This window comes from Brachycentrus maculatus, unplaced genomic scaffold (genome assembly GCF_059751285.1).
Source record: "Brachycentrus maculatus isolate JH-2025_06_01 unplaced genomic scaffold, ASM5975128v1 h1tg000002l, whole genome shotgun sequence".
Lineage (NCBI taxonomy): Eukaryota > Metazoa > Arthropoda > Insecta > Trichoptera > Brachycentridae > Brachycentrus > Brachycentrus maculatus.
The window spans coordinates 220,672-247,352 of NW_028280757.1; the positions used below are offsets into that span (position 1 = coordinate 220,672).

Consider the following 26,681-nt stretch of genomic DNA (forward strand, 5'->3'; position numbering starts at 1 on the left):
CTTGTTTTTATTGTTTTACAAAAATAATTTCAAACTATTTCTGTCAGTCTTAGCCTTAAAAATAAGTATCGAATTGTGGTAAAGTGGGTTCGAACCCAGAAACTCTTACTCAAGAGTCCTTGACACTAACAACGGGACCACAACCCGATACAGGTTAATCCCTGAAAAACAATACAATACAATAGATTCAATGAATTTAAAATCTTTTATCAATCAAAACTTGTCACTTGCCTTATTCGTCTTGTCATATTTTCTAAATAAGACTACTTAATCTGATATTTATGCCCTATATTCTCATAAATTTTCGTCAACTGAATACCTTCTTTCACGCATTATGTTTCCAATTTGAATATCTTTTAAAAAAGTTGAACATACTCAAATCTGCATTGAATCTAATGAAATAAAAAAATCTGTTTTCTAATCGATTGAAAGAGGTTACGTCCCATCCCTTTAAAATAATCTAATGGGGTGTTTCTGCACCATTTGGGTCATCACATAAAGATGGTCATTAAAAATGGAGATGAAAGATGGTCATCAAAGAATGGTGATGGTCAAAGAAAGAATGAAAAATATAAATCTCTATTTTCAGTTAAAGTTAATTATCAAAAGCTTTAAAAACCTACGTATGACAAATACTATTGATTGAATATCTGTTTTACTTAGAAATTGACATTTTGATAAAAAAAATCGTTATTTATCCAAATCAAGGTACCTACTTATATAAAGAGGTCAGAATCGGGGTAAGTATGTAGGTAATTTTTTAAAAGACTATGGCGAATATGTTTATTCGTGTCTTTGAAATACCCTTAAAGGTAGAACAGTTATTGTTACCGAATAACGAATTTGCTGATATTTTCGATTCGAAATCTATATTTGATTCGACTTTACAAAGTTCCTTAAACTCATGCCTCTAGCGAGATAGCGAGTGTTTTTGCTTGGAATTTTCACTCATGAATTACATGAAATTATAGTAACTTTAAACATAAAGAGTAAATCCACTCACAAGTAGGCATAGGCTATGAAACTTATAAAGTTGAAGCCTGAGTAGGGACATGATAAACGGTGTTGCATAAGCCGTAACTAGATTTCAGAGTCACTTGGACGTTAGGTAATTCAAAAATACAAAGTTCCTAACTACATAAACTGTATAAATACTGCTTCAATATAAATATACCGGTAAAGAAATGGATATAATCAATACTCGTATTATTTTATTATGGTTAAAATTTATCATCAATATAATCGGCTTATTTTAACGACTGAATTATCCACACAAGCTAGTTATAAAAACATTATCCTAATGAATTTAATTAGCAACATCTAATGAACACTATTTTATTTACAACTAATCCAATTTTTATGGTAAAGTTTAGTATTAATAAAACACGCTCTTATTCCGTAACAATCAATAAACATAAAAAAATATCATGAATATTTATAGTATACCCTGTACGTTACATCGGTTTATCGCCGCCATTTTGAGTTCTTTTTTAGCGCGGGCTTTTTAATTTACCGCCTAAATTATATACCCAAAGAGCCATTAAACACTTTTTTGGCGAATTTATATTTGCTAAAACAATCTTATTATATCTATTTATAGATAGCCGAAGATACTTCCCACGTCCGAACGATTTATAACAATACGTTATACATATGTGGAGGTCCTCACAAAAAAGTTACATTTCCAATATTGCACAAAAAATCCTTTAAATCAAATGCAAATCTTTTCTGTTAACTGTATTCTATCGAAATTTTAGTTAAAGTTGCGACAAAACGTGACACATCCTGTGTTAAACTAATATGAAATCATTAAATCTCACCAAAACGTAACAATTTTACAAGCTAGAATTCCTGATTACTTTAAATCATTTAAATTGGAAATGTAACGTTTTAGTGAGGAACTCCACATTTGTAGATACGACGTTGTGTCCGCTTTTATTGTAATTTTACAAACGTAACAGTAAATAAATTCACTTTCCTAGAAAATAATTATTTTTAAAATAGAAAGTTAATAATATTGACATTTATACTGTGGAATAACATGATATAAATTTATAAATGGGCTGATCACCTTTCCTTCGTGTGTTAACGATCAAGATAACACTGCGTTTATATGATACAGTCCCATATGCACCATTGGGTTCGGATAATGTTTGAAGAGGAAGAATAAATAAAACACTAGTATCCGACCACTTTTTACGTTGATTAATGTAAACACGACTAGTTTTGAGATCAATAGGTGCTCTAATTAACAACTGTAATTTTTGTATTATTACTTGTTGATGAGAACTAATGCTCTCATCAATAGGTGAAAATACGAACTATTTTCAATACAGCTATCAGTTTTAATTTTCACCTGTTGATAAGAAAATATTTAGTTCTCGAAACTAGTCGTGTTGACATTAATTAACTAAAAAAATGGTATTTCTTATACAAACGTTTAATTTTTATATTGAAATAAAAAATAGTATTATGAGGTTACATCCTCAAAAATCACATAGCTACAAAACGATCTTCAAAAACTAAATTATATTGCTAATTTTGACCGACCCATAGTTTAGTCGTTACTGCGTTTTGCTACCATTCTAGAGGTTTCAAAACATAAAAAGTTTTTTTCACTCTAAAATTTATTTAATATTACCTGAACATATGACGGATGAACTTAACATTGCAAGAATTCTATCAGGTGCTCTATGCACCTATGCAAGAATTTTATTCAGTAAACAGTGCTTTTTACCTGATGCGAACTCACACATGAAGTAACGTAAGAATTAAGGCCCAGTATTCGATAAGTTTCAACTTAATTTTTTCTAAACCAAAGTAACATTTTACGTTTATGTATTCATGTATTGTTTACTATTTAAATGGAGTTCTACAAATTAAACGCCAAATCAATAAATAAATTAAAGTTTGACGTAATTGATTTTATCTTTAAAAACCGTTTTTGTATTAAAAAAAATATTTTTCTTTGAAATACTTATATGGTTTTGAAAAGAAAAGAGTTATTAAATGGTAAGGAGTTAAAAAAATGTAAAAACACATTTTCTTTATATTATACATATATTCTAAAAAAACAAAGCCCAAAATGCAATATATGTGCTTTAAAATAATAAAAAATAATCTTTAAAAAAATCGTGCGTAGAAAGATGTATTACCTCTTCGGCGGTTGGCCGGCGAACGCGTTCTGTCTTTGCGAATATCTCTTTAACACCTAAAGCGCGATGCCCTCAAACAAAACGCGCCCAGCGGTGGTGGGTCTGATCTGACCCAGTACAGAAATCGCCTTTTAGACGTTTTTTGTCGGGTTTTTATATTTTATATATTAATCAAAATAGGCTACATAGCAATAGGATAATGTGTCATAAGTTTTGTATGAGAATTTTCAAGTTTTTGATAGTTTTGAATTTAAATTATCCAAGCGCTTCATTTTACATGCGAACTCGACCGAGCGCAGCTGCTAACTACCACCGCGTAGCATGTCGCATCCGCGTGAGGCATGATCGGCATGAAGCAGTGCTTGTAAACATGTTTATTTTTACTGAATTCAAATAATTTTTTAATTTTTTAACTATATTTTAAGTCAACATCATAAAAGATAGAATTTTTAACTTTTATTTGTTATCTTCAAATATAAAACGTGGCGGTTAGTTCCAAAAACCACAAAATGATTCTGGGATTTTGACTTGAGTTCATAATTCAAGATAAATTTTTGTCCATAATGCAATTAAAATTTATTTTAAATACAGTGAAAATGGTAAATTTTTCATTGAAAAATATAAACAGAATTGCCCAAAATGGTGTAAATATTCATTTAATGTTCGCCATTTCTTACAAAGATTTGCGGGTCTTAGAAATTATGAATATAATTTTGTACGGTACTAAATAAAACTAATTTTTGGGTATAAATTATTTTTATATACAAGTTCGTTAGACATAATAGGTAACAAATTTAATTTTAATATTGACAAGTAAATTATTATCAAAAAATCAGAAGACAATCGCTACTTTTCTTGTTAAAATCGATGTCTTCATCACTTACTGACATTTCTTACAAAACCAAGTTTTCTGTTTCACTTTAAAATTCTGTATCTAAGGTTTTTGAATTCTAAATCACTGTCATCTACACTACTTTCTCACTTTTCTTTCAATTTTAGAACTGTCCAAAAGTCGTCCAATCTCGTTATGAGATATTTATTTTTTTCCTGCCATTCATTGTGGTAAAGTGTCGTAAAGATTTTTTTTTTTAAAAACTAGAAATTGTTCAAACATAAAACAGTTTATTGTGAAGTTTTGAAGTTAGTAACTTTGTGTATGTCGGTGTTGTATATATACATAAATCTATTATATACTATATATTACCACTATTTGTGGTATTTTCTAAGTAAAACTTAAATTAAAAATGGTTAGATTTTACCAAAAAGTAACTGCCGAATCAATTTATGAAAATATTAACAACTTATGTAATAATTACACTTTTTTAAGCGTGATCCTTAGTATTTTTCATACAAGTAAACAAATAAACCAGTTTAAAACGAATGTAAAAAAAACAATACACAGAATCAATCGCCAAAGATTGACAATGTTTGCTTTTGTTTTGGGGAGTTCGAGGGCACGGCAGACGGCACACTAACACATTGATAGCGAACAACTGACCTTACTCAATATGATTTTTGATCTTTTATTTGTTCTTTTTTTTTAAATAACTCATTCGAATCTGGTCCGATAATTTTTGTTTATATCTCAATTTGTAGGTAATTGTTTGAAGAACGATTACACTGAAGGAAAACGACGTAAAAAAATTACCTATTAAGTAATTAATAATTTTCCGCGATGGTGGGTCTGATCAGACCCACCATCGCAGAGGAGGTGTTAATATATGAGTTCCGAGATTGAGTAAACCCTTTAAATACCCAGACTTCCATATTCTTCTTCATCTACAATAGAAGTATAAGCATACATCAAGAAAACTAAAAATCTCTTAAAAATCGGACAACGGCGAACGTTTTACTGCACTGTCGTGTGAATTGGTAATATAAGATCGATTCCCAGACACGTCACAAAAAAGCAATCACTCAGGGCTCCAAGTAAGCTAGAGTGATTATATTTAAATAATTTTCTAACCCTAATCCGCACCCGATGGTGCATATGGCACATCATATAAACGCAGTGTTATCTTGATCGTTAACACGTGAAGGAAAGGCAAACACCCCTCCTCTTCAGGTACCGGTCCAGAGTAATATTGAATAAATATAAAAGCGAAAAATCACTCATTATATTTATTAAATCCCCCCTGGAAATCGAACCCGGGACCTATGGTACGGTAGCCGAGCGTGCTTACCAGTACACTACGGAGGCGGACAAACATTTAAATAATTACAAATATTCATTTTAAGCAATGTTGAAATTATTTATTATATAAGACACTGGATTATTGACCCTACGGATAGATGTAAATATTGAAGGTGTCTCAACTTGATATGTGACATATATCGTTCATCTTTACATATCTTTAATATAATATGTTCAAACGGAGTAAGCTAAAATAAATACTTCACCAATTTCTCAATTCATATTCTTCGTCATCTATGTTGAGATGTCAAAAAACATCTAAAATAACTCCTTAGTAGAGAAAACCCAGATTTGTGAACAAGTATTTGAACACACTCAAAATGTTATAATATCTAATGAGACGTAGTTTGGTAATAAGTATCAACTATTTATTTCATGGTTATAAATTTTAAAATAATATATCATTAACGAATAAGAAAAACAGTTAGTTTAACTTTTATCGTAGGCTTTCTTTAATCACCGCATACCATATTCTTGGCGGTGCTTATTTAGAATTGAATGCGTGATGTTTTTTTACAAATCAAGAAAAACTAAAGATATAAATTCTGTGGCATCTAGAAGTCTTAGCGTATATAAAAAGGAGATTGCTGGGAGAAAACATTTAAATCAAATACTGAAAAAGGAACAATGTGGTATGGAAACACGAAAATGGTGACAAAACTTACAAATGCATTTTTTAAACAAGTAATCTAAACTAGACATCATCTTCTCAGGGAGATATCAAATACAGATAATACAAAAACAGAATATGGGATGAATTAAGGAGAAAGGGGAGACCTATTTCTAACCTGAAATAGAATCATCTATAGGTTTACAAAATCTTTTTATTTCATGTAATAAAATAACAATTACATAGTTTTTTTCGCATATACTTTATTTGGCCAGTGATCGGGTTTTGTCGTTACTGATATCACCAGACTAGGACAGAATGATTTTGATTTCATAATTTTTTTCTGACAAAATGAATTTAAAACTATTTATTGTTATTTTATTATTTACCATAAAATGCACCTCTACCAAGATATGTCACACTTTAAGTGTGTCCAAATTCTTGTTCACAAGTCGGGATTTCTCAACTTAGGAGTAATTTTTCAAAATTTTGACAGCTCAACTTAGGTGAAAAAGAATATGGAAGTCTGAGCATTTGCAGAGCTTACGACCTAGAATAGGCTGGTTTAAATTACACGTGTAACAATCACTATTTCACTCTTTTTATTTGTTTGATTATGGGGTAAAAATTATTTCAAAACAGCGGTTATTCGTTAAAACCGTGCCAAGAATTAAAAAATAATAATTGTTCAAAATCTTTCTAAGAACAAACCATTTTCTGACCATTTAAACATAAATATGTATACATTGTCAGGCAACCATAATCTATATGCATAAGTACATTAAATTATTAAAAATTAAGGACAAGGCTCCAAACAAAAGTAAGATATAGTGATTAAAATAATACTGTAGTAGTTAAAATTTCGGAAATCTAACGTACTGTGAGCCGCCTGCTGCCACTGTACTTGATATTATACATGTCCAAGAAAAAACTTCAATCAAGACCACAACAAAGCCGCCGTGAAATAAATAAAAAATAATAGAATGGATCGATCGTTCTCCGATCCAATCAAATTGGTTTGGGAGCGCCTCAGTGTTCCATACGTGATGAATGATGAGGGCCACAGACCAATTTGGAAGTGTGAAAACACCTTTTGTTCACGACATGTTTACTACAATTAGATATTTCATCATCAATGGCGGTGTAACAAGTGTACAAATGTTATATTCAAATGCTTTCATATGAACATTCCACGATAAAAAGGCAGCAGAGCTTAATAGAGCTTTTTTTACGAGCACTTTTTAAAACGAATTGTTTTTAAAGTGGAATGAAAAAGAATAATTGGTTTTCAATCTAATTGCTGTGTAAAAAATTATTTTGATTGAAACTGCCCATTATTGGATTGCATTTTTTTTCAAGATGTACATATATATATATATATATATATATATATATATATATATATATATATATATATATATATATATATATATATATATATATATATATATATATATATATATATATATATATATATATATATATATATATATATATATATATATATATATATATATATATATATATATATATATATATATATATATATATATATATATATATATATATATATATATATATATATATATATATATATATATATATATATATATATATATATATATATATATATGTATGTATATATATATATATATATATATATATATATATATATATATATATATATATATATATTTATATATATGTATATACATATATATATATATATATATAAATATATATTTATATATATATATATATATATATATATATATATATATATATATATATATATATATATATATATATATGTATATATATATATATATATATATATATATATATATATATATATATATATATATATATATATATATATATATATATATATATGTATGCATTGTAGTAAGATTCGTTTGGTATGTTATTTATTGATTGATTAATTGACGAATTTAATATTGATAGATATGGTAATTTGCAGTGGAGTAGGTACACAAGTATGTGAAGTGATCAGTGAGTCCTGGGATAATCAGACTTCCATCTCTTTTAGTATATATGTAATAACAAATCTTTTATCTCAATTGAGACACTTATGATATTCATATACATACGTAGGGTAATAAATAACAAAATGATATTGTTTACCTCCAAGAAATCCAATAATTTTAATAATTTTTTTCATAAGATAACTTACAGTTAATTTTTTTTATTAATTGTAATAAAAATAGTCAACAAAGGTAGTTTCTGTTTCAATAAAAACACAAAAAATATTTTTATCCTAAAAGTATGAATGTTTTTTGTTGTTGGTAATATGGCTCAACATAATGATAATGGTTTAAATTAAAATAAAAATAAAACAAGTATAGAACTATTTTTTTAGTTTAAAAATACTAGTTTCGAGAACTATTGATGTAACAATATGAACTGTTTGTATTTTTATCTGTTGATGAGAATATTTCTCGAAATTAGTTGTGTTTTCATAAATGAACTCAAAAAAGTGGTCTTATACAAGTGTTCTATCTTTTATATTCAAAGCATCATGTTATTCCACAAGGTTAATGCTTAAACACTGGTTAAACTTAAAAGTTATATGGTGTTCGTGTAGGTACCTGTTTAATCTTAATACGTATTTAGTGGAATATAATACCATACGAAGAATTAGTCAAACTTTTTTTTTTATAATTAAAATGTAACTTTGTTTTAAAATCACTTTACATAATTATATGAGAACTAAATTATAATGTCTACTGGCTTCGAAGCTAACCACTTCTTTATCAAAACTGATAATTACCAAGCAATATTCAAATAAAGGTCTAAATGTATTACACACATGCAATAGAGGACTTAAATTAGATTATATAGAAATACTAGAAATTAAAAAGGCAATTAGTTGTTTTTTATAAGTTAATGTGTTTTTAACACTGTTGATTTTCTTTCAAAACCTGTATTAGAGCCATCTATCCACTAGTTTAATTTTCTTATGTTATTTTAATACAACACAATAATTACAACCAGGTGGGTAAGCGCGTACAAAGTTGGAATAACATCAGCCCTAGAAGAAAGCTTTTTTACATAAATCTATCGAAGTTACTTGTCAGTAGGGGAATTCATCCCGGGATTCTAAATCCCGGGATCCCAAAGGTGTGTGTGTATTAATAAGTTGAGAGCAAAATAGCTGATCATTATTGTTGACTTCGAAATGAAGATTTTTCGGTATTTCTCACGCTCGTTAAGTAAAGAAAAATGAAAAGTTGACTAAGATTAATACTTTGAAATTATACGTATTAATTAAACATTTTACAGCCATCTGCTGATTTGATTTGATTTTTTGTTTGTTAATAACGTAAAAATAAATCAATTTTATTTCATAGTCAAAGAAGAATACGTTTTCTTTTCAATTAAAATAATTTATTTTAAAAATATCTAAAATAACGATTGTTTTTTTAAAGGAATGAATCGCAACGCCTTTATTTTAGACGTTTGTCTATGGGTAGGATAATAAAGATAGGGATGGTAAAAAGATAAATAGTGTTGTGATTCTTGTATTGATTTTGCAACTGGCGGGAATCGAGCCCATGACGCCAGTTTCGCTGTCAATCGTCTGCCCCCAACTAAACCACGGCGCCTGTCAATGCTATGAATCAAAGCGTCATATTTAACTCGTGCTTGTCAAATCCCGAAATCAAATTTAGAAAATCCCGTCATAGGTCCCTAGTATTTAGTATGAATAATACATTATTGAACAACCTGTTTCTGGTGAGAATACAAAAGAATTGAGTTGGTGTAGCGAGTCAATTAGGAATAAAGGTAGTTTTATATAAATAGCAACATGTTTCGATGACCATGTTGAACTTTATATTGAATTCGTGCTTTTCATATCCCGAGTCGGATTTAGAAAATCCCGGGATAGTTCCTTAGTAAAATGTATGTGTAGCGAGTCAATCAGCAATAAAGGTGTTTTTTTTTTGTAAATAGCAACATGGTCATCAAAACCTCAATATTAAAAATATATTTGTCAAATCCCGAGATCGAATTAAGAAAATCCCGGGATAGTTCTCCAGTAATTAAAATGAATAATACATTATTGAAGAACCTGTTTATGGTGAGAATTGATGAGAAATGAGTTGGTGTAGCGAGTCAATCAGTAATAAAGGTGGTTTTGTATAAATAGCAACGTGGTCGCTACTGGAGAATGGACGATTGAGTAATGGTATCGGCATTAACTTTGTGACATTTGTAAAATGACTTACCGGAAGTGGTGGACCTGGTGACCCGGCGCCGACGATGATGTATTTTGTTCCAAGGTACCGACGTCTCCGCCGCCCTATAATAATAATAATAAAGAATAAAAATAACTTTTATATAAAAATTGTAATAATAATGAAAATGAAAATAATAATAATGATATAGTAATAAAAAAATTAAAAATGGATATTATGTACGAGTATAGTGCCATTTTCGTAAAATATTACCTAATTGTGAATAAATTGGAGTATAGGAAATTGTAGAAATAATTTAGCTAACGCATGAGTTTTTAGTTTTTTTCTATAATAAGATAATCTCACTCTCACCGTTTACAACTACTGATAGATACTGATGAAAAGATATTCCATGCCTACCGTAACAGCAAAGGCACTCTTACCAAATAAAGTGAGTTTATTGTCAGCTGGTAAGATTTTTAAAACTAATATTTATTCAATATTACCCTGGACTGGTATCTGTAGCGGAGGGCTGATCACGTTTCCTTCGTGTTAACGATCAAGACAACACTGTATTTATATAATACAGTACCCTATGCACCAGTGGGGTGCGGATAATGGTTTGAATTGAGTTGAAAATTAAAGATTTTTTACCCATGGCAGTTGTGGCCAATCGAAGATTGAGACGTCAATCAACAAATTCATCTGAAATATAAATATCATGCAGTAATCTATCCACAATGTCTTAAAAGTCTCTCTTCAACCTCAATCCCTAGACTCTTTCTTAATAAATTAATAGTAATACCTTCATCTTTAAAGTAAAAATAGATATCCGAAAAAAATCACGCAGTACGTATAGGTATAAAAAAATACTATCTGTACCTGAGTGCTTTTTGTAGCAACATTTTTTCCTTGTAGCGACAGAAGAACTCGGGACGAATGCTGTGCCTGGCGAGGAATTCGTCGTAGTCCCTGAGCAACCCCAGGAGCTGGCGAGAGCTGTGGGCGAACTGCTCATACGTCTCGTCAGGCAGCAGCATACTGGGCCGGGCATGGCGCGGGAGGCCCCTAGCTGCCCCACATTACAGTCCTGCAACACACAACAAGCTCAGTCCACACTGTCTTCTAGCCACTAGTTATATAGGGGCTGTGGGTGAACACAACACACGCCTCGTCAGGCAGCAGCATACTGGGCGCGGGAGGCCCCTAGCTGCCCTACATTACAGTCCTGCAACACACAACAAGCTCAGTCCACGCTGTCTCCTAGTCACTAGTTACATAGGGGCTGTGGGTGAACACAACACACGCCTCGTCAGGCAGCAGCATACTGGGCCGGGCATGACGCGGGAGGCCCCTAGCTGCCTCACATTACAGTCCATACTTGCGTTTCCTAGACCATCCCAAAAACCTAGGCTTTAACATTCTCCTTATCATTCTTCGTTCACTTTGTGTTATACATAAATCGAACGATGAATGATAAGGAGAGTGTTATATTATCATACCACAAATTTAACAATGTCCTTAACATACACAAAATGTAACCTAGGATTGATTTGCCAATCTTGCAATCATGTCAGATAACAAAATACTTCATGTATACAAGTGTTCGTGTGTTCACTTTAAGACCACTGAACATCCGGTTTCCTTGACGAATATTCTGTGGTTTTTCATCACAAAATTAAATACGGAGAGCTTTCCTAAGTATATAATTTTTTTATATAGCTTAGCTACAGACGACTAATCTCTCATAATTTTAAGACTGATATAATCGAAGAACGTAACCTTCGAGATAAAAAATAGCAACTATTTTAATGCAACTCTCACCGCGAAATAAAGATAAGACATAATATGCAAAATATACTCGCATTATAAATTAATGATTTGCTGACGTAATTTACTGATTTTGTAATTTAAATAATTGAGTTGCACAAAGATATAAATATAATAAATAACTATTTAACGGTTTTACCCATAGGGAATGTTTTTTCGTATTACCTGCTAGCTCGGTCAGAAAAAAAAACTACCACGCCTTAGACATCATTAAAAATCAAATTTATCGGACTTTTTTCAATCTTACACACAAGTGTTCAAAAATTGAAAATCAGTATCTCACATGGCAAATCCATAAATCTCTATCAGTCGTATATGAAATGTATTCATGCATATACTCATCAATCTGAGGTTGGCTCTGGTCGATTGGAATATAATAACTTTGATGCGCGTAACTAACTCCGAGAAAACCTGATACCGATACAAAAACCACAAGATAACTTTTTGTCCATAATCGTAATCGAATAAGCTATTCATAAGCAAATAATAGAATAAGCGGAAAACTTCATAAAATTATTTCTCAAGAGCTTGCGCAAACTTTATGAGAAATTTCTCAAATTTAATGAGGAATTTCTCAAATAAAGGTCAAATTTCGTAAAATATCTTCTCAAAATAATAATTATTAGGAATTCAACATTACTGTCGACCAATAACATTGATTTTAATTTTTTTTAAATTTTATATGCATACATATGTACATATATCCAAACGTACTTGTTTTTCCTAAAGGAATATGTCCAAATTTCTTCTTCAAACACTTACTCTCACCCAATGGCGCATAGGGCACTGCATGGTATTAATGCAGTGTTATCTTAATCGTTACTTACATGGAGGCAAGGTGATCACTCCTGCGCTTCAGGGACCAGTCCAGGGTAATATCAAATAAATATTAGAGTGTACAATAAATAATATTTTTTTCACCCCCCCCTCGAGATTCGGACCCGGGACGTCCAGCACGGTAGCTAAACACGCTAACCATTACACCACGGAAGCGGACAAATTTAGTAAGGTAACCTGATTTATTTCTTTCAAATATGCTTCTTACGCCTATTTATTATACCTGTTTATTGTTTTTATTTTTGCCATGTATTAGTTTTGGTTATTTTTATTTTTAATATTTTTTTGTTACTTTACTATTTGTGTTCCAGTCTTGTTAACCTTTATCCCATGTCCCAAAATGAGAAACAGAAATTACTCATCGGGAATATTATATATATGACTTATGTATGTAATATGTTTTGAAAAAAAACATTTGGTAAAAAAAATTATAAAATTATATACGTGAGTTTCAACACTAGTGATTTTAAATAAAATGTTTTTTTTTATAAATCGTTCTGTTGTAAAATTAAAAATAAAAACTCCACTGCAAAATGTTTCGTTATCTATGGTCGATATATATTTTCATCTCGCCACTGCGCCGACTCCATATTCTGTCATTGCAAAACGTCGTTTTTTTGCTAAGTGGAAACGTTTTCTTCATCTGCCGTGTGTTGCATGACTTCACAGGCTCTCTGGCAAATGGGATTGCATCTTAATAGGCAATCGCTGCAACTAAGTCCTGCATTCCATCGTTTTTTAATTCGTTCTGACATAGAATGCACTCTGTGACACTGTTCCGAGTAAAATATAATCTCTCATTGATTTATAGATTTGGCGTTTAATTTGTACAAATCCATTTTAATTTATATAATTTAAATATTAAAATCAAACACTGATTTTTAGAGTCTACTAGATTGTATTATATTATTTAAAACACATAACAATAAAATTTGTGAGAATCTGTGTGTTTGGGTAGATTATTATTTTTTGTATGGCAAAGAGAAGCTTCTACATCTACCGCTAGATTTTCAAGATGTTTTATCTACATCTACCGCTAGATTTTCAAGATGCTTTATCGACTCTAGTTAGAATTTTGTAAATTCATTTATTGATTCGGCAGTCACTTTGTGGGAAAATCTATCCATTTTTTATTATTTTAACATGATGTTATTTGTACTACTGATAAGAAATAAATAATTACAATAATAATTCAATAAACAAATACAAATGAGAAACAGATCCTACCCCTTCTTCAAACTTCAACATCCCAAGGACCCAACTCTAAAACATAGAATCATCTTCACATACGGTGTTTGAAAATGATGCGTAATGCATCGAAATACGTGTCACAATAGATTTTAAGAAATAAAATACATAACAAGAATCAGGGAACTCTTAAAGTGAAGTCATAAAGATTTTAAGAAATAGTGGTTTTTACTACATAAAACTTAAATTAAAAATGGAAAGATTTTACCACAAAGTGACTGCAGAATCAATTAATGTATTGAATGAATTTAATTTATTTTAATTTAATTTTTAAGCACAAGAGCACAGTCTCTTTTATGGAGAGGCACAGCGAATCGAAATATAAAAGTTCTCCATATGTATAAATGATTCAAATGTATTATGTTATAAATAAAAATGCAAATATATTAAATGAATAAAAAAAAAGAAATACAACTTAGCAGACTCTAAAAATCAGTGTTTTATGTAAGTATTTAAGAAATATAAATTAATATTTCATTGCGACTGCAGGCTACTCCTGCCCGTGGGTAGTTCCCTAGTGTCGGTTATAACGCCATAGCCGATCTATCATTATGATAAACGTTTTATCATCGATCGATTAAGATGGCGCGATCAGAAAAAGTGCATGATTTTTTTTACAACGCAATCCGGACAATGCTGGGAATTGTTGTTCTTGTTTTTTGTGGATATTTCTTGATTTTTACTGCAAAGAATGATTCTTGATTTGCTAATAAAATTTTATTACCCTTTGGTTCACGATTTGATAACCATCTTATAACTATCTCAAAACCTTTACAATGGTGTGCGAATTTTTATTTTTTGATACTAAGTCTGGTCTTAAAATCGATTACATTGATAAAATCAAATTCTAAAAAAAAGTTTATTATAATTTTGTTTTTTTTTATTATTACTTGTGAAAAAATATTTGAAAATCATTCTTCATCTTACCCTCGTCCGCATCCAATGGTGCATAAGGCACTGCATCTCCATCAAGTTTATTTTTTATTTTATTTAAGCAAAGGCTCGACTTTAGAGAATTGTCAGCAGGTAGGATAATAAGGATTGGGCAGGTAAATGTAAAAAATACATCACTATCATCCAGACCTATTGAAAAAATATTTCTTGAATTTATTTCGTATTTGGCGGGAATTGAGCCCGTGACGCCAGTTTCGCAGTCGAGCGTCTACCCAACTACGCGATGGCGCCTGCCTTGATGGTTAATTGCATGAAGGCAAGGTAATCAGTCATTTGCTTTTTGTACCAGTCCGGGGTGATATTAAATTAATATGAGAGTAAAAATCACTTATATTACTTTTGACACCCCTGGGTTTTGAACCCTAGACTTCTTACACGGTAGCAAAATGCGTCTACCTACACACATTGGAAGGTAATAAAAGTAGTGTTATCGATAATATTGATAAAATGTAATTCTTTATAAAAAATATTTTCGATGGTTATGATTTTTACTATATCTTTTCATTATTTTTGCTGAAAGATTTTGAAAATCAAAGAAATTGTAAGGGCAATATGTTATAATTACAGTACAATCTCGATTTTCCGGGGTCGGGTTAGCCGGGGAGCGGATTATCGGGATACTTGAGTCATTGAAAAAATATTTCACAATATTACTTATAATGTCGAAACACGTGTTGAGGGTCGAACAAATTTGTTGTCCGCAGTGATAGAGAACAGTATCTCACTTACTCGGATAAGTCATGTTTAAGGTTTAAGTATATTTGTATAATACCTCCATAACCATTTTTTTTATTTCATAGTCGTCATAATATTTGTGATAAAAATGCTCTCGCCTTATCTGTGCGATTTATCCATTGTTTCGGTAAAAGAGAACGGATTCACTGATGCGGATCTTCTGAATGATCGGATCTTACCCAATTCTAGTCCAAACAATACTTTGTGGTATCATACTTTAAAAAATACAAAGCGTGTTAATTTTCATTTGTATGCTTTGCTGAGAGGTGTTTTCTTGTGTTATGTGAGAGTGATTCTTAAATGCGTATGAAATGGTTGTATTATAATATAAAAGTTTGACCGTAATAAGTTGTATTTCGTTAAACAATATAGTAATTGAAATAAAAATATAAAATATTTGTGTTTTTGTTATTTACAAAAATACTTTAATTTCATACTATTTCTGTGAGAATAAGTGGGTCATTATTAAAAATATGTATCAAATTATAGTAGAGTGGGTTCAAACCCAAAAATTCTGGCTAAAGAGTCTGCGACACTAACCACGGGAGACTATTTATTTATACTAGTAAATTATGGATTTTTTCGAAGTAAATGACAACTTAATAAATATTATTATTTATTTTTCTTAGTAGCGTTTAATGAGTTTGAGGATGCAAAGAATCTGTGGTTGTTGTTACCACAAAAAAGTAATTCTTTATATATAGTGATTAATTGTTACCAATCAATGATAAAATCAAAACAATTTGCTCTCAATGCAAGAAACGTGGAGGTTCTGCGATCCTAGTACTGCATTTTAATTATTTCTTTTTGCTGGCTGCCATCTTGGATATCTATGGACAGATCCTGAAACCTGATATTTGTAGAGTGACGATAAATAATTAGCATTCAATGAAAGCTTACGTAATATTATCATCATTATTCTACTGATGATAGATAAATTCCACAGCTTGTTAATATTACTGTTGAACCTGCTAGAAACCATTTATTTCATAAATCTTAATTGAGTATTTATAAATTCAAACTAACAATTTAATAATTAAAATAATAATACAAGAAAGCACCTCCCAGCTAAGAACACAACTCATGATTAACATACTTTATGGACACAACGTTTATAGAACTACAAGATCCAAAACACAGAAACACGTCAAACAAGACCATACACTTTACCTCTTTTGGTTGAAAGCAATGAAAATTGTTAATCAATAAAGTTGTGTATATATATATATAAATATATAAATATATAAATATATATATATATATATATATATATATATATATATATATATATATATATATATATGTATATATATGTATATAAATATATATATATATATATATATATATATATATATATATATATATATATATATATATATATATATATATATATATATATAATATAATATATATATATATATATATATATATATATATATATATATATATATATATATATATATATATATATATATATATATATATATATATATATATATATATATATATATATATATATATATATATATATATATATATATATATATATATATATATATATATATATATATATATATATATATATATATATATATATATATATATATATATATATATATATATATATATATATATATATATATATATATATATATATATATATATATATTATATATATATATATATATATATATATATATTTATATATGTGTATATATTTTGTCCGCCTCGGTGGTGTAATGGTCAGCGTGTTTAGCTACCGTGCTGGAGGTCCCGGGTTCGATTCCCAGGGGGGGGAAAATAAATATTAGTGATTTTTTTTTATTAACTTATTAAAATTTATTTAACATTACCCTGGACTGGTTCCTGAAGCGCAAGAGTGATCACCTTCCCTTCATGTAAGTAATATATGAATATATATTTAAGCAGAATAAATGTACATTGGCGGAATTATTGCTAGGAAACAATATCTTCAAACTAAGCAAGAACACATTTTTTGACAAGACGTCTATATTTATAAAGAAGAATATGGAATTCTGGGTATTTACAGGGCTTAAGACCTTTTGTAGGCTGGTTAATGTAAAACGTAAATATAAAAAAAAAATTGAAATAATTCCTGAGTGAACGCAGATTTATGAACAAATATTATTTATGGACACACTCAAAATGTTGTAACCAAAAACATACTAGTAAAATTAATCAAAGTTCGAACCGAATAAAGCTTCTTGAAATACGTCAGCAAATTAGAGGGCAGATAGTGCTTGTACATAATGTACAAAGGGAAAAAATAATTAATAAAATAATTACAATCCATCACGGTATAAATTAAATGATTACATTATATTTTAAAAGTGGAATGAAATCGTGGTAAGGAAGGCTAGTTTAGTTCACGATATTACAACTAAACTAAAAACAATATGGTATAATATGTCTTAGCAAATAAGTACATAAACCAAATAAAGTTTTGGGAAACATTTTTAAAAAATATTGTGTGCATAGAATGTTATATTTCAAATCACAATAATAAATACAAATGTTGTGTTTTCTACTTAATTATATTTTGCTCATAAACTATTATACTTTCTAACTCAATCAATTATATTCTCGTAAACATGTAGCATATGATGGATCATCTAAGATAATTGACAAAACAATAGTAATATACCGAACACGATAACGTTTTTGTGTTTTCATATATGAAATTACTTTCAAATAATAATTGCCGGTAAGGTTCAATTAAATAAAAGAGAACCCGTTAAAATGTTACTTTCTATGTCTTTTGACAGTTTTCAAGTGAATTTAACAATAGAAAAATGTGTCTGTATTCGTTGATTCTCTCAATGTTTTACTATGGTTGAAAGCGTTCATTTCGGATGCACAATATCATCTTCCTATGAAGCTATTCTAATAAGCTAAGTCATCCGTACTCCACTATGAAGGTACTTACTTACATTTGCAATATTGCATTCAATTGCATGGGAAAATGCGCCATAGCGGGAGGAATTTAAGAAAGACATTGGAAAAATGACTTATCTCTGATCTTTCACCCAAATTTATTTAAAATTATGAAGAAAAAAACTTTTTCCAAAGATACAAAGAAGTGGCAAAGAAACGCTTCATAATTTTAAGTGGGTTGCTAAAACTGAAGAATTTATGTTTTACATAGTAAATACACTATTTCTTAAAATCTATTGTAATGCGTGTTTCGATGCATTCCGCATCGTTTCGCAACTAAATGGATAGATATTACCTAAATACAAAATGTCCTTATTATTGTTAGTATATAAGGACATTTTGTAAATATTTTTAGTCAGTGTTTGATATTGTTAGTATATAAGGACATTTTGTAAATATTTTTAGTCAGTGTTTGATATTGTTAGTATATAAGGACATTTTGTAAATATTTTTAGTCAGTGTTTGATATTGTTAGTATATAAGGACATTTTGTAAATATTTTTAGTCAGTGTTTGATATTGTTAGTAGATAAGGACATTTTGTAAATATTTTTAGTCAGTGTTTGATAATGTCCTAAAAAGACGAAACGCGTCACGTATTAATTTATACATAAATAAATGTAGAATTCAATCCAAAAAACCGTGTTTTATTTTGGATATATTACCCAACAATTATTTTACAATGGTTGTAGGTTTACAATATTTTTGTTTTTTTTTTTATAGACTGTGCAGACAGACGTCTGGTTTGCCGCTGCTAGAACACGCAACACATACTTCTCCGTGTGAGAAGCAATCCACATGTAGATCTAAACCGCACAATTCTAACCATGGGCCCTGAGCTTTGTTGATGGTGATTGCAAACGCCAATTGAATTGGGAATTGCAATCAGCTTAATTGAAAAGGCATGAAAAAACTGTTTTTCAAGAAAAAAATCCTGTTACGGTTAAATGACGCGCGTGTTTCAAAGCAACATTGAAAAAATTTCAAAGAAAATCGTGAATAAGTTAAGAAAGGTGTTACCCAATTAGTGGTACGCATAGGAAATTACATATACCTTGGGGTTGGCCGTGCAATACAATGTGGGAGAATCTGGATGGTTCCATTCTCCTCACAAACGCATACCATTGTCTTCTTTATTGTCTCCTTCGTTTTCTTCCCCACCTAATGACTTCTTAGATCTTGTATATGTTTCTTATCCTAGTATTCCATCTCTTAGACTGTTGCCAGATATGCTATATAACTTTATAAAATGAAACAACTTTGTTTTAACCACTTTTTTTATTATTTGTACACTTTAAACTACCGATTTCGACAAAAACCTTGTCATCATCAGGGTGTATTAATTTCTAAAACATTAAAATACTCATAATTAATTACATCCCCTTACCAAAAGTTTCCACACAATCCGTAAAAACATTTAGGATTTTTACGGAGTGTGTGGAAGCTTTTGGTAACGGAATGTAATTAATTATGAGCAATTTAATGTTTTCAATGTTTTAGAATTTAATAAATCCTGATGATGACAAGGTTCTTGTCAAAACCGGTAGATTAAAGTGTACTAATAATAAAAAAAGTGGTTAAAACAAAGTTGTTTAGTTTTATAAAGTACCTAACATATATAATTTATTACATTATGCTAATGAACGAACCTTGGTAATCGCATTTTACATTTATGAGGTCAATTTTCTTGAACGTAATAAAGAATTCAGCAAGAAATCTAATTCGAGTAGTTCTAGATTATTCGATAAAATAATGATAGGCATTAATATTTGAGAGGGAAATATTACTTACTGCGGTTACGAAATTGAGGATATTGGATATTGGATATTGGATATTAAATCTTCTCGATCGAATATCAATCAGATATCGTAGTAAAAGACATCAATCTCAATAATCCAGTCGGATAATTTGAACAATAAAATAATTTTGAATAAAGTCAAATGAAAATATAAATTTACAAAGTTCTTATTTTTTTTAATCCCTCCAAATATTTGTTCATAAATCTTGATTTCTACACTTAGGAGTTATTTTACATCTTAACATAGATGAAGAAGAAAATGGTTCTGGGTATTTTCAGGACTTGTCATAGACTGGTTAGATGATTGCTTTACGTGTAACATTCACCGTTCTACCCATGATAACCACACTACTCAAATTTCGGAAGTCATATATTTCACAGCCATTTATGATTGGATTAAGAAATCTTTAATTTAGCAGAGACCCTGTTATCTGTATGCAAGATCCGAATCTGGATTATTTTACTTACCGGGAGATGCATGAAAAAATCTATTTTAATTTTTAATTGCAATTTGTTATTTGTAATACCTACGAGTACCTAATGCGTATGATGAAATAAAAATAAATAAATATTTTTTTTTGGCAGCATTAACGCTTTTTAATAATATTTTACTAACATTAAACTAACTAACTAACTAACCATCACGCCGCTTCCCCGCAGGGGTAGGGAGAGAGAATAGAACGCCACACCACTCTGTCTTTGCAAACATTCTTCGCCTCTTCCACGCTCATGGATCTCCTCATATACATACCCGCCGATTATTACGACTCCTAACCTGACCACTTTCAAGTATTTGGCATACCTGATCGTGCCATGTTTTTCTCGGTCTTCCTCTGCTCCTTTTTCCAATTACATTCGCCTCATAAATATGTTTTACCGTTCTTTCCTCACTCATTCGCTCCACATGTCCAAACCATCTCAACACACCTTTCTTAATTTTATCGATAATGCTTATCTCAGCTTTGCATTCATTCCTTATTTCACTATTCGAACATCTATCATACATCGTTTTGTCGCACATTCTTCAGAGAGATCGCATTTCGACTGCATTTTGTCTACTTTCATCCTTCTTTTGCCAACTTCATGTCTCACTTCCATACTTTTTTTTTTATTTGTTCGGGAATTGTACAGCTTGCATATAAAAAATGATACAATAAACAATAGTTACATAAACAATAATGAACATTACATTACATTAACAAAAATAGTTACGTTAAAAAAAAGCCAATTAAACAATTCCACATTTATGTTATAAAACTATTAAAAAACATTCAGAGATTAAAAAAAGGGTATGATATAAAATTATAGATTTAGCAGGAAGGAGAAGGAATGGAGAGGAATTAGAGTTGGAACCAAGACTCCGTTGTGTACTGCCAGTTTAGCTACTCATATTAATCAATAATGTTATTCAAATGGACGTAGACGCATTGTGTCAAGAAAACCGGTATGTCGGCCTGAACAAACAAGCCCGCTGTCAGAAAATGATTAATTCCTTGCGACATCAAATATCCCTTCTCGTTTCCTTACGCCTGCTAATGTGACCGGATGGGCTGGCTTTACCCAATTCACAATGCTTCACTTATTCATAAATTATTCAAAAGGTCTACTACAATCTCCACCGGGTGGACTACTGTTTTTTAAAGGCTGGCTTCACCCGATTCACAGTACTTTATTTACGTATATTAATAAATAATTTAAAAGACCTATAACAATCTCAACCGAGTGGACTACTGTTTTTTAAAGGCCGGCTTTACCCGATTCACAGTGCTTCATTTAGGTTTATAATTTAATAATTTTTAAAACCTATCACAATCTTCATCGAATAGACTACTATTTTTTTAATTGCCAGCTTTACCCAATTCACAATGCTTCACTTATTATTAAATAATTTTATAAATCTACTACGATATTTACCGAGTGGTCTATTGTTTTTTAAAGGCAAATCAACGTTTTAAATTTAATTACATGGATTAAATGAACGTAATTTTTATGTACGTGCTAACCATTACTCTAAGAAGGCTGACAAAAAAATGTGTTTAGTTGGTAGAAAGATATTGCTTCAAAGAAATAAGCTCACTAATGAATATGAACGTACTGTACAAAAAAAACTTTTTTCCATTTTTATTTTCTAAATACTGGTGTATTTTTTTTCTTTATAAGACTGCATTAATTTTCAAGGATCAATTTAGCCCTTTCGATTTGATATTCATTTGGTATCAAGCCACGTAGATAGGAAATTTCGACGTAAGTGATTATAAATAATTTCGTGTCATTTAAAAATTAAATTATTATATCATCAAAACTAAATTAAGTCTCTAGTATTAAAGCCGATAATCCGATTTGTAATACAGCGTTTAATCAGGATATTCGAGATATTTTTTGGATGTTTATCGAATCGAAAAATCGGTTTATTTCTTGTTATCTGATTCTTCCATCTCTACATCTCTAAGTTAAATCCAGATTGACATGTGCCAGCCAATGTTTGGAACAAGAGGTGTGGAAAAAAGAAGTTACGAATTGAGCTATGTTTCCTAACAGATTAAACGTTTGATTTTGATTTGACTTAGATGGTGACAGTAACGAGGTATTACTTACAATATATATATATATAATTTATTATTAGATTAAAACCAATATTTTTAGCTTTTCCACTTTTTTATTTGACCAGCGACCGGGTTTCGTCGTTACCGACATCATCAGACTGGGACCACGTCATCAAGCATGATACCGACATCATCAAGCTGTACATCAGACATCGACCAGTCTGATGATGTCGGTAACGACGAAACCCGGTCGCTGGTCAAATAAAAAAGTGGAAAAGCTAAAAATATTGGTTTTAATCTAATAATAAATTAATAATGCAATTCCATCACGAAGTGTCAGTGGATAATATAAATCTATATATATATATAAATATATATATATATATATATATATATATATATATATATATATATATATATATATATATATATATATATATATATATATATATATGTATATATATATATATTTATATATATACAATACATAGTCCAGCTTATGACTCACCATAAAATAAAAATATGACCTCAGTAAAAGTGCCTTAGTTTTACAGATATTTCCACTTTTATGAATTTCCCGAACATCTACGCCTTTTTTTTAGTTTTTTGAGTGCCACTTTTTCAATTTTTCATATTTTCGGGTTCTAATTTTTGTTTCATAATACTGAATAAGTATTCTATTGATCAAAGTCCAAAATATTACCTGAGAAGCTAAATAAAATAATATTTTCTGACGTTTCTCATGTATGTGATTGTAATCAAGGATTCGGATTTCACATACCAATAAAAGAGTTTCTTTTCAATAAAAAGCTTCTTTTCATCTCACCAATAGAAGTCTCTAGTGAAGTTCTAGTGATTCAAGAACAAAGTTTCAGTCAATAATGGGTAGAATTGGTGAATGTTACACGTGTGTAAAGTGATCAGACTTCCATATTCATACCAATAAAAGAGTTTCTTTTCAATAAAAAGCTTCTTTTCATCTCACCAATAGAAGTCTCTAGTGAAGTTCTAGTGATTCAAGAACAAAGTTTCAGTCAATAATGGGTAGAATTGGTGAATGTTACACGTGTGTAAAGTGATCAGACTTCCATATTCTTCTTCATATTTGATGAGATGTCAAAAAATAATATAAAAAATAACTCCTATAATTGGAGATAATCCAGATTTGTGAACAAGTATTTGGACACACTCAAAATGTTGCAGAAACATTTACTCATAAAAATAATCCAAGATTCCCTAGGACCACCATATTAACAACAATATTAATAGTTTTTTTTAAATATTCATTTCAGATAACAATATCTAAAATAATAATTAATAAGACGTTTTCATTGACTATTATCTCGAAAAGCCGCCCATAAAAAATCATTCGGGTAACATTAATTTTGCTGTTTGGAGTCTCAATTAACGTGGAACGTTGATGTAGGTAAATTATACAATAATTTTAAATTTGATTGTCTCCATTTAAGTGGGAAACCTGTTTGGCACATTTAGTGTGACGATAGCACACCTTGTGAAATATTTTTATTGTTGTAAATGAATATATTAAATTAAATTATGGTAAAAATATAAATATTTTTCCATGTTTTACTTTTCGTGATTTGTTTTGTCTGATATATTTATATATCTGGCCTTTCCAACAATAGAACTGTCCCGAATGCAACTAGGAAATAAATACTTATTATTTGAAATTAATTAAAATCTCAAAAAACAAATTTTTAAAATCATGATTATTTAAAAAAATCTTCGAAGAAAAAAAATACCAACTTTTATAAAAAAAAATTGAAATTGTTACTTCAATAATTTTACTGGCCAAATATACCCTTTGTCCATAGAAAAAAAACCGCTTCCCCGCAAGGGTATGCAGAGAAAATAAAGCGTCACCTTATACTCGTACATACCCTGCTTCTATTACCTACTACTATTAATTATTAAACCATATCCGCTCCCTAGGTGGAGCATATGGAGTCCACAAACTGTCTCCAGGCTTTTCTGTCGGCTGCCAGCTCCCTTGCATCCTCCCAAGTCAGATCCGCGTCCCGAAGTTCTGACGAGAACTGCCGACGAATTGTCAGTAGTGGTCGTCCTGGGCGGCGCGAACCTGATGCCTTGTTAAAGAGGCAAGCTTGATTGCGGCTCTCAGGAGGCATGCGGAGTACATGGCCAAGCCAACTGAATCACCTTTTCTTGACGACAGTTGTGACCAAGATACCTACTACATTCGTCACATATTTTTTTTACTATCCTTTCTTTACTCATTCGATTCGCATTCCCAAACCATCTTAATACACCTTTATAAAGTTTTTTTACAACGCTTATCTCAGCCTAATATTTTTTCTTTATTTCACCATTTGAACATCTATCTTACATCTTTTTACGGCACATCTATCTAAGATATGGCATTTTATTAAACCAACACACATGTTGTAATCCCTGTTTGTTTACAACATTTTGAGTGTGTCCAAATACTTGTTCACAAATCTGGATTATCTCCAATTATAGAAGTTAATTTTCATATTATAATGGGTAGAATTGGTGAATGTTACACGTGTGTAAAGTGATCACTTAAACCAGCCTATGACGGTCGTCAGCCCCGTAAATGCCCAGACTTCCATATTCTTCTTCATCTTTGATGGGATGTCAAAAAATAATATGACCTGTTTGCAAAGACAGAGTGTTGTGGTGGTCTATTCTCTTTGCCTACCTCTGCGGAGAAGCGGCGTGATGGTTAGTAAGTTAGTTGTATCTAGCCACTGGTCATTTCTAGTCATCGCTTATGTTAATGAACCGAACACGGGCATTGGACAGCGAGCAGCAGACAGTTGGGAGTTGCACTAGTATTATCAGATTTATTGCTGGAGTGATAACGCGTGAAGGCAACACGCGACCAGTGCTACGCGCAGTCGGTGCAGCTTCTGATGTTGTGGACTATTTACACACCTAGTAGACTACTTACATAACCAGAATACTAGATCAACAGGCAAAAGCATACCCCATATTGGCTATGTCGGTGGGGGTCTGTTACGCCCCCCTGTTTCGTACATGTTTAAATATGGCTACGCATTAATTCAGTATCGGCTAATCCGGAGGTATATGATATAAAACAAATTATGACTGAGATCTGAATGTCTGTGTCGTAGAGGCACATGGACGAATCAAATATTATATTTATAAATGTAAATATATACAGTACACTTCCGATTTTCCGGGGTCGGGTTGTCCTGAACCGGATTATCCGGGACACTTGAAAAAATGTTATTAAAACAAAAGTAATCACACATTTGATAAAAATAACGGTCTAAATGTATTTCACACATGCAAGAGAGGACCTTAATTAGATTACGTAGAAATATTAGAAACTTAAAAAGCAATTAAAAATAATTTACAACTAATAAATACACGAGTAAACGATTTTTCTAAAAGTCCGTTATTAAACATGTTTCCAATTACTCAACATCCCTGATCCCTTTTGACTGTGACTGTTAATCAACACATAAAATAAAGCCACTTGAGATCTACCCAAGCTCTTTTGCCTAACGGCCATAATATTTAGTATTTTTTTCAAAGCAGATAGTGTTTTAGTGTTAATGAGTCTTGATAAAGAAGCAGTTAGCTTCGAAACCG

At 30.4% G+C, this 26,681-nt stretch overlaps 1 protein-coding gene across 2 annotated transcripts in view; it reads right to left on the minus strand.

The window, feature by feature from the left end:
• Nucleotides 1-26,681, minus strand: part of LOC148314035 (unconventional myosin-Va-like) — a 192,246-nt gene that overhangs the window by 113,951 nt on the left and 51,614 nt on the right. For both annotated transcript variants that reach the window (XM_088278334.1, XM_088278265.1), the window contains exons 2-3: nucleotides 11,041-11,248; nucleotides 10,210-10,283 (exon numbers count right to left, since the gene is read on the minus strand). In XM_088278334.1, coding sequence (XP_088134460.1) covers nucleotides 10,210-10,283; nucleotides 11,041-11,198 — 232 coding nt within the window. In that variant the 5' untranslated portion in view covers nucleotides 11,199-11,248. The remainder of the gene's footprint in view (nucleotides 1-10,209; nucleotides 10,284-11,040; nucleotides 11,249-26,681) is intronic.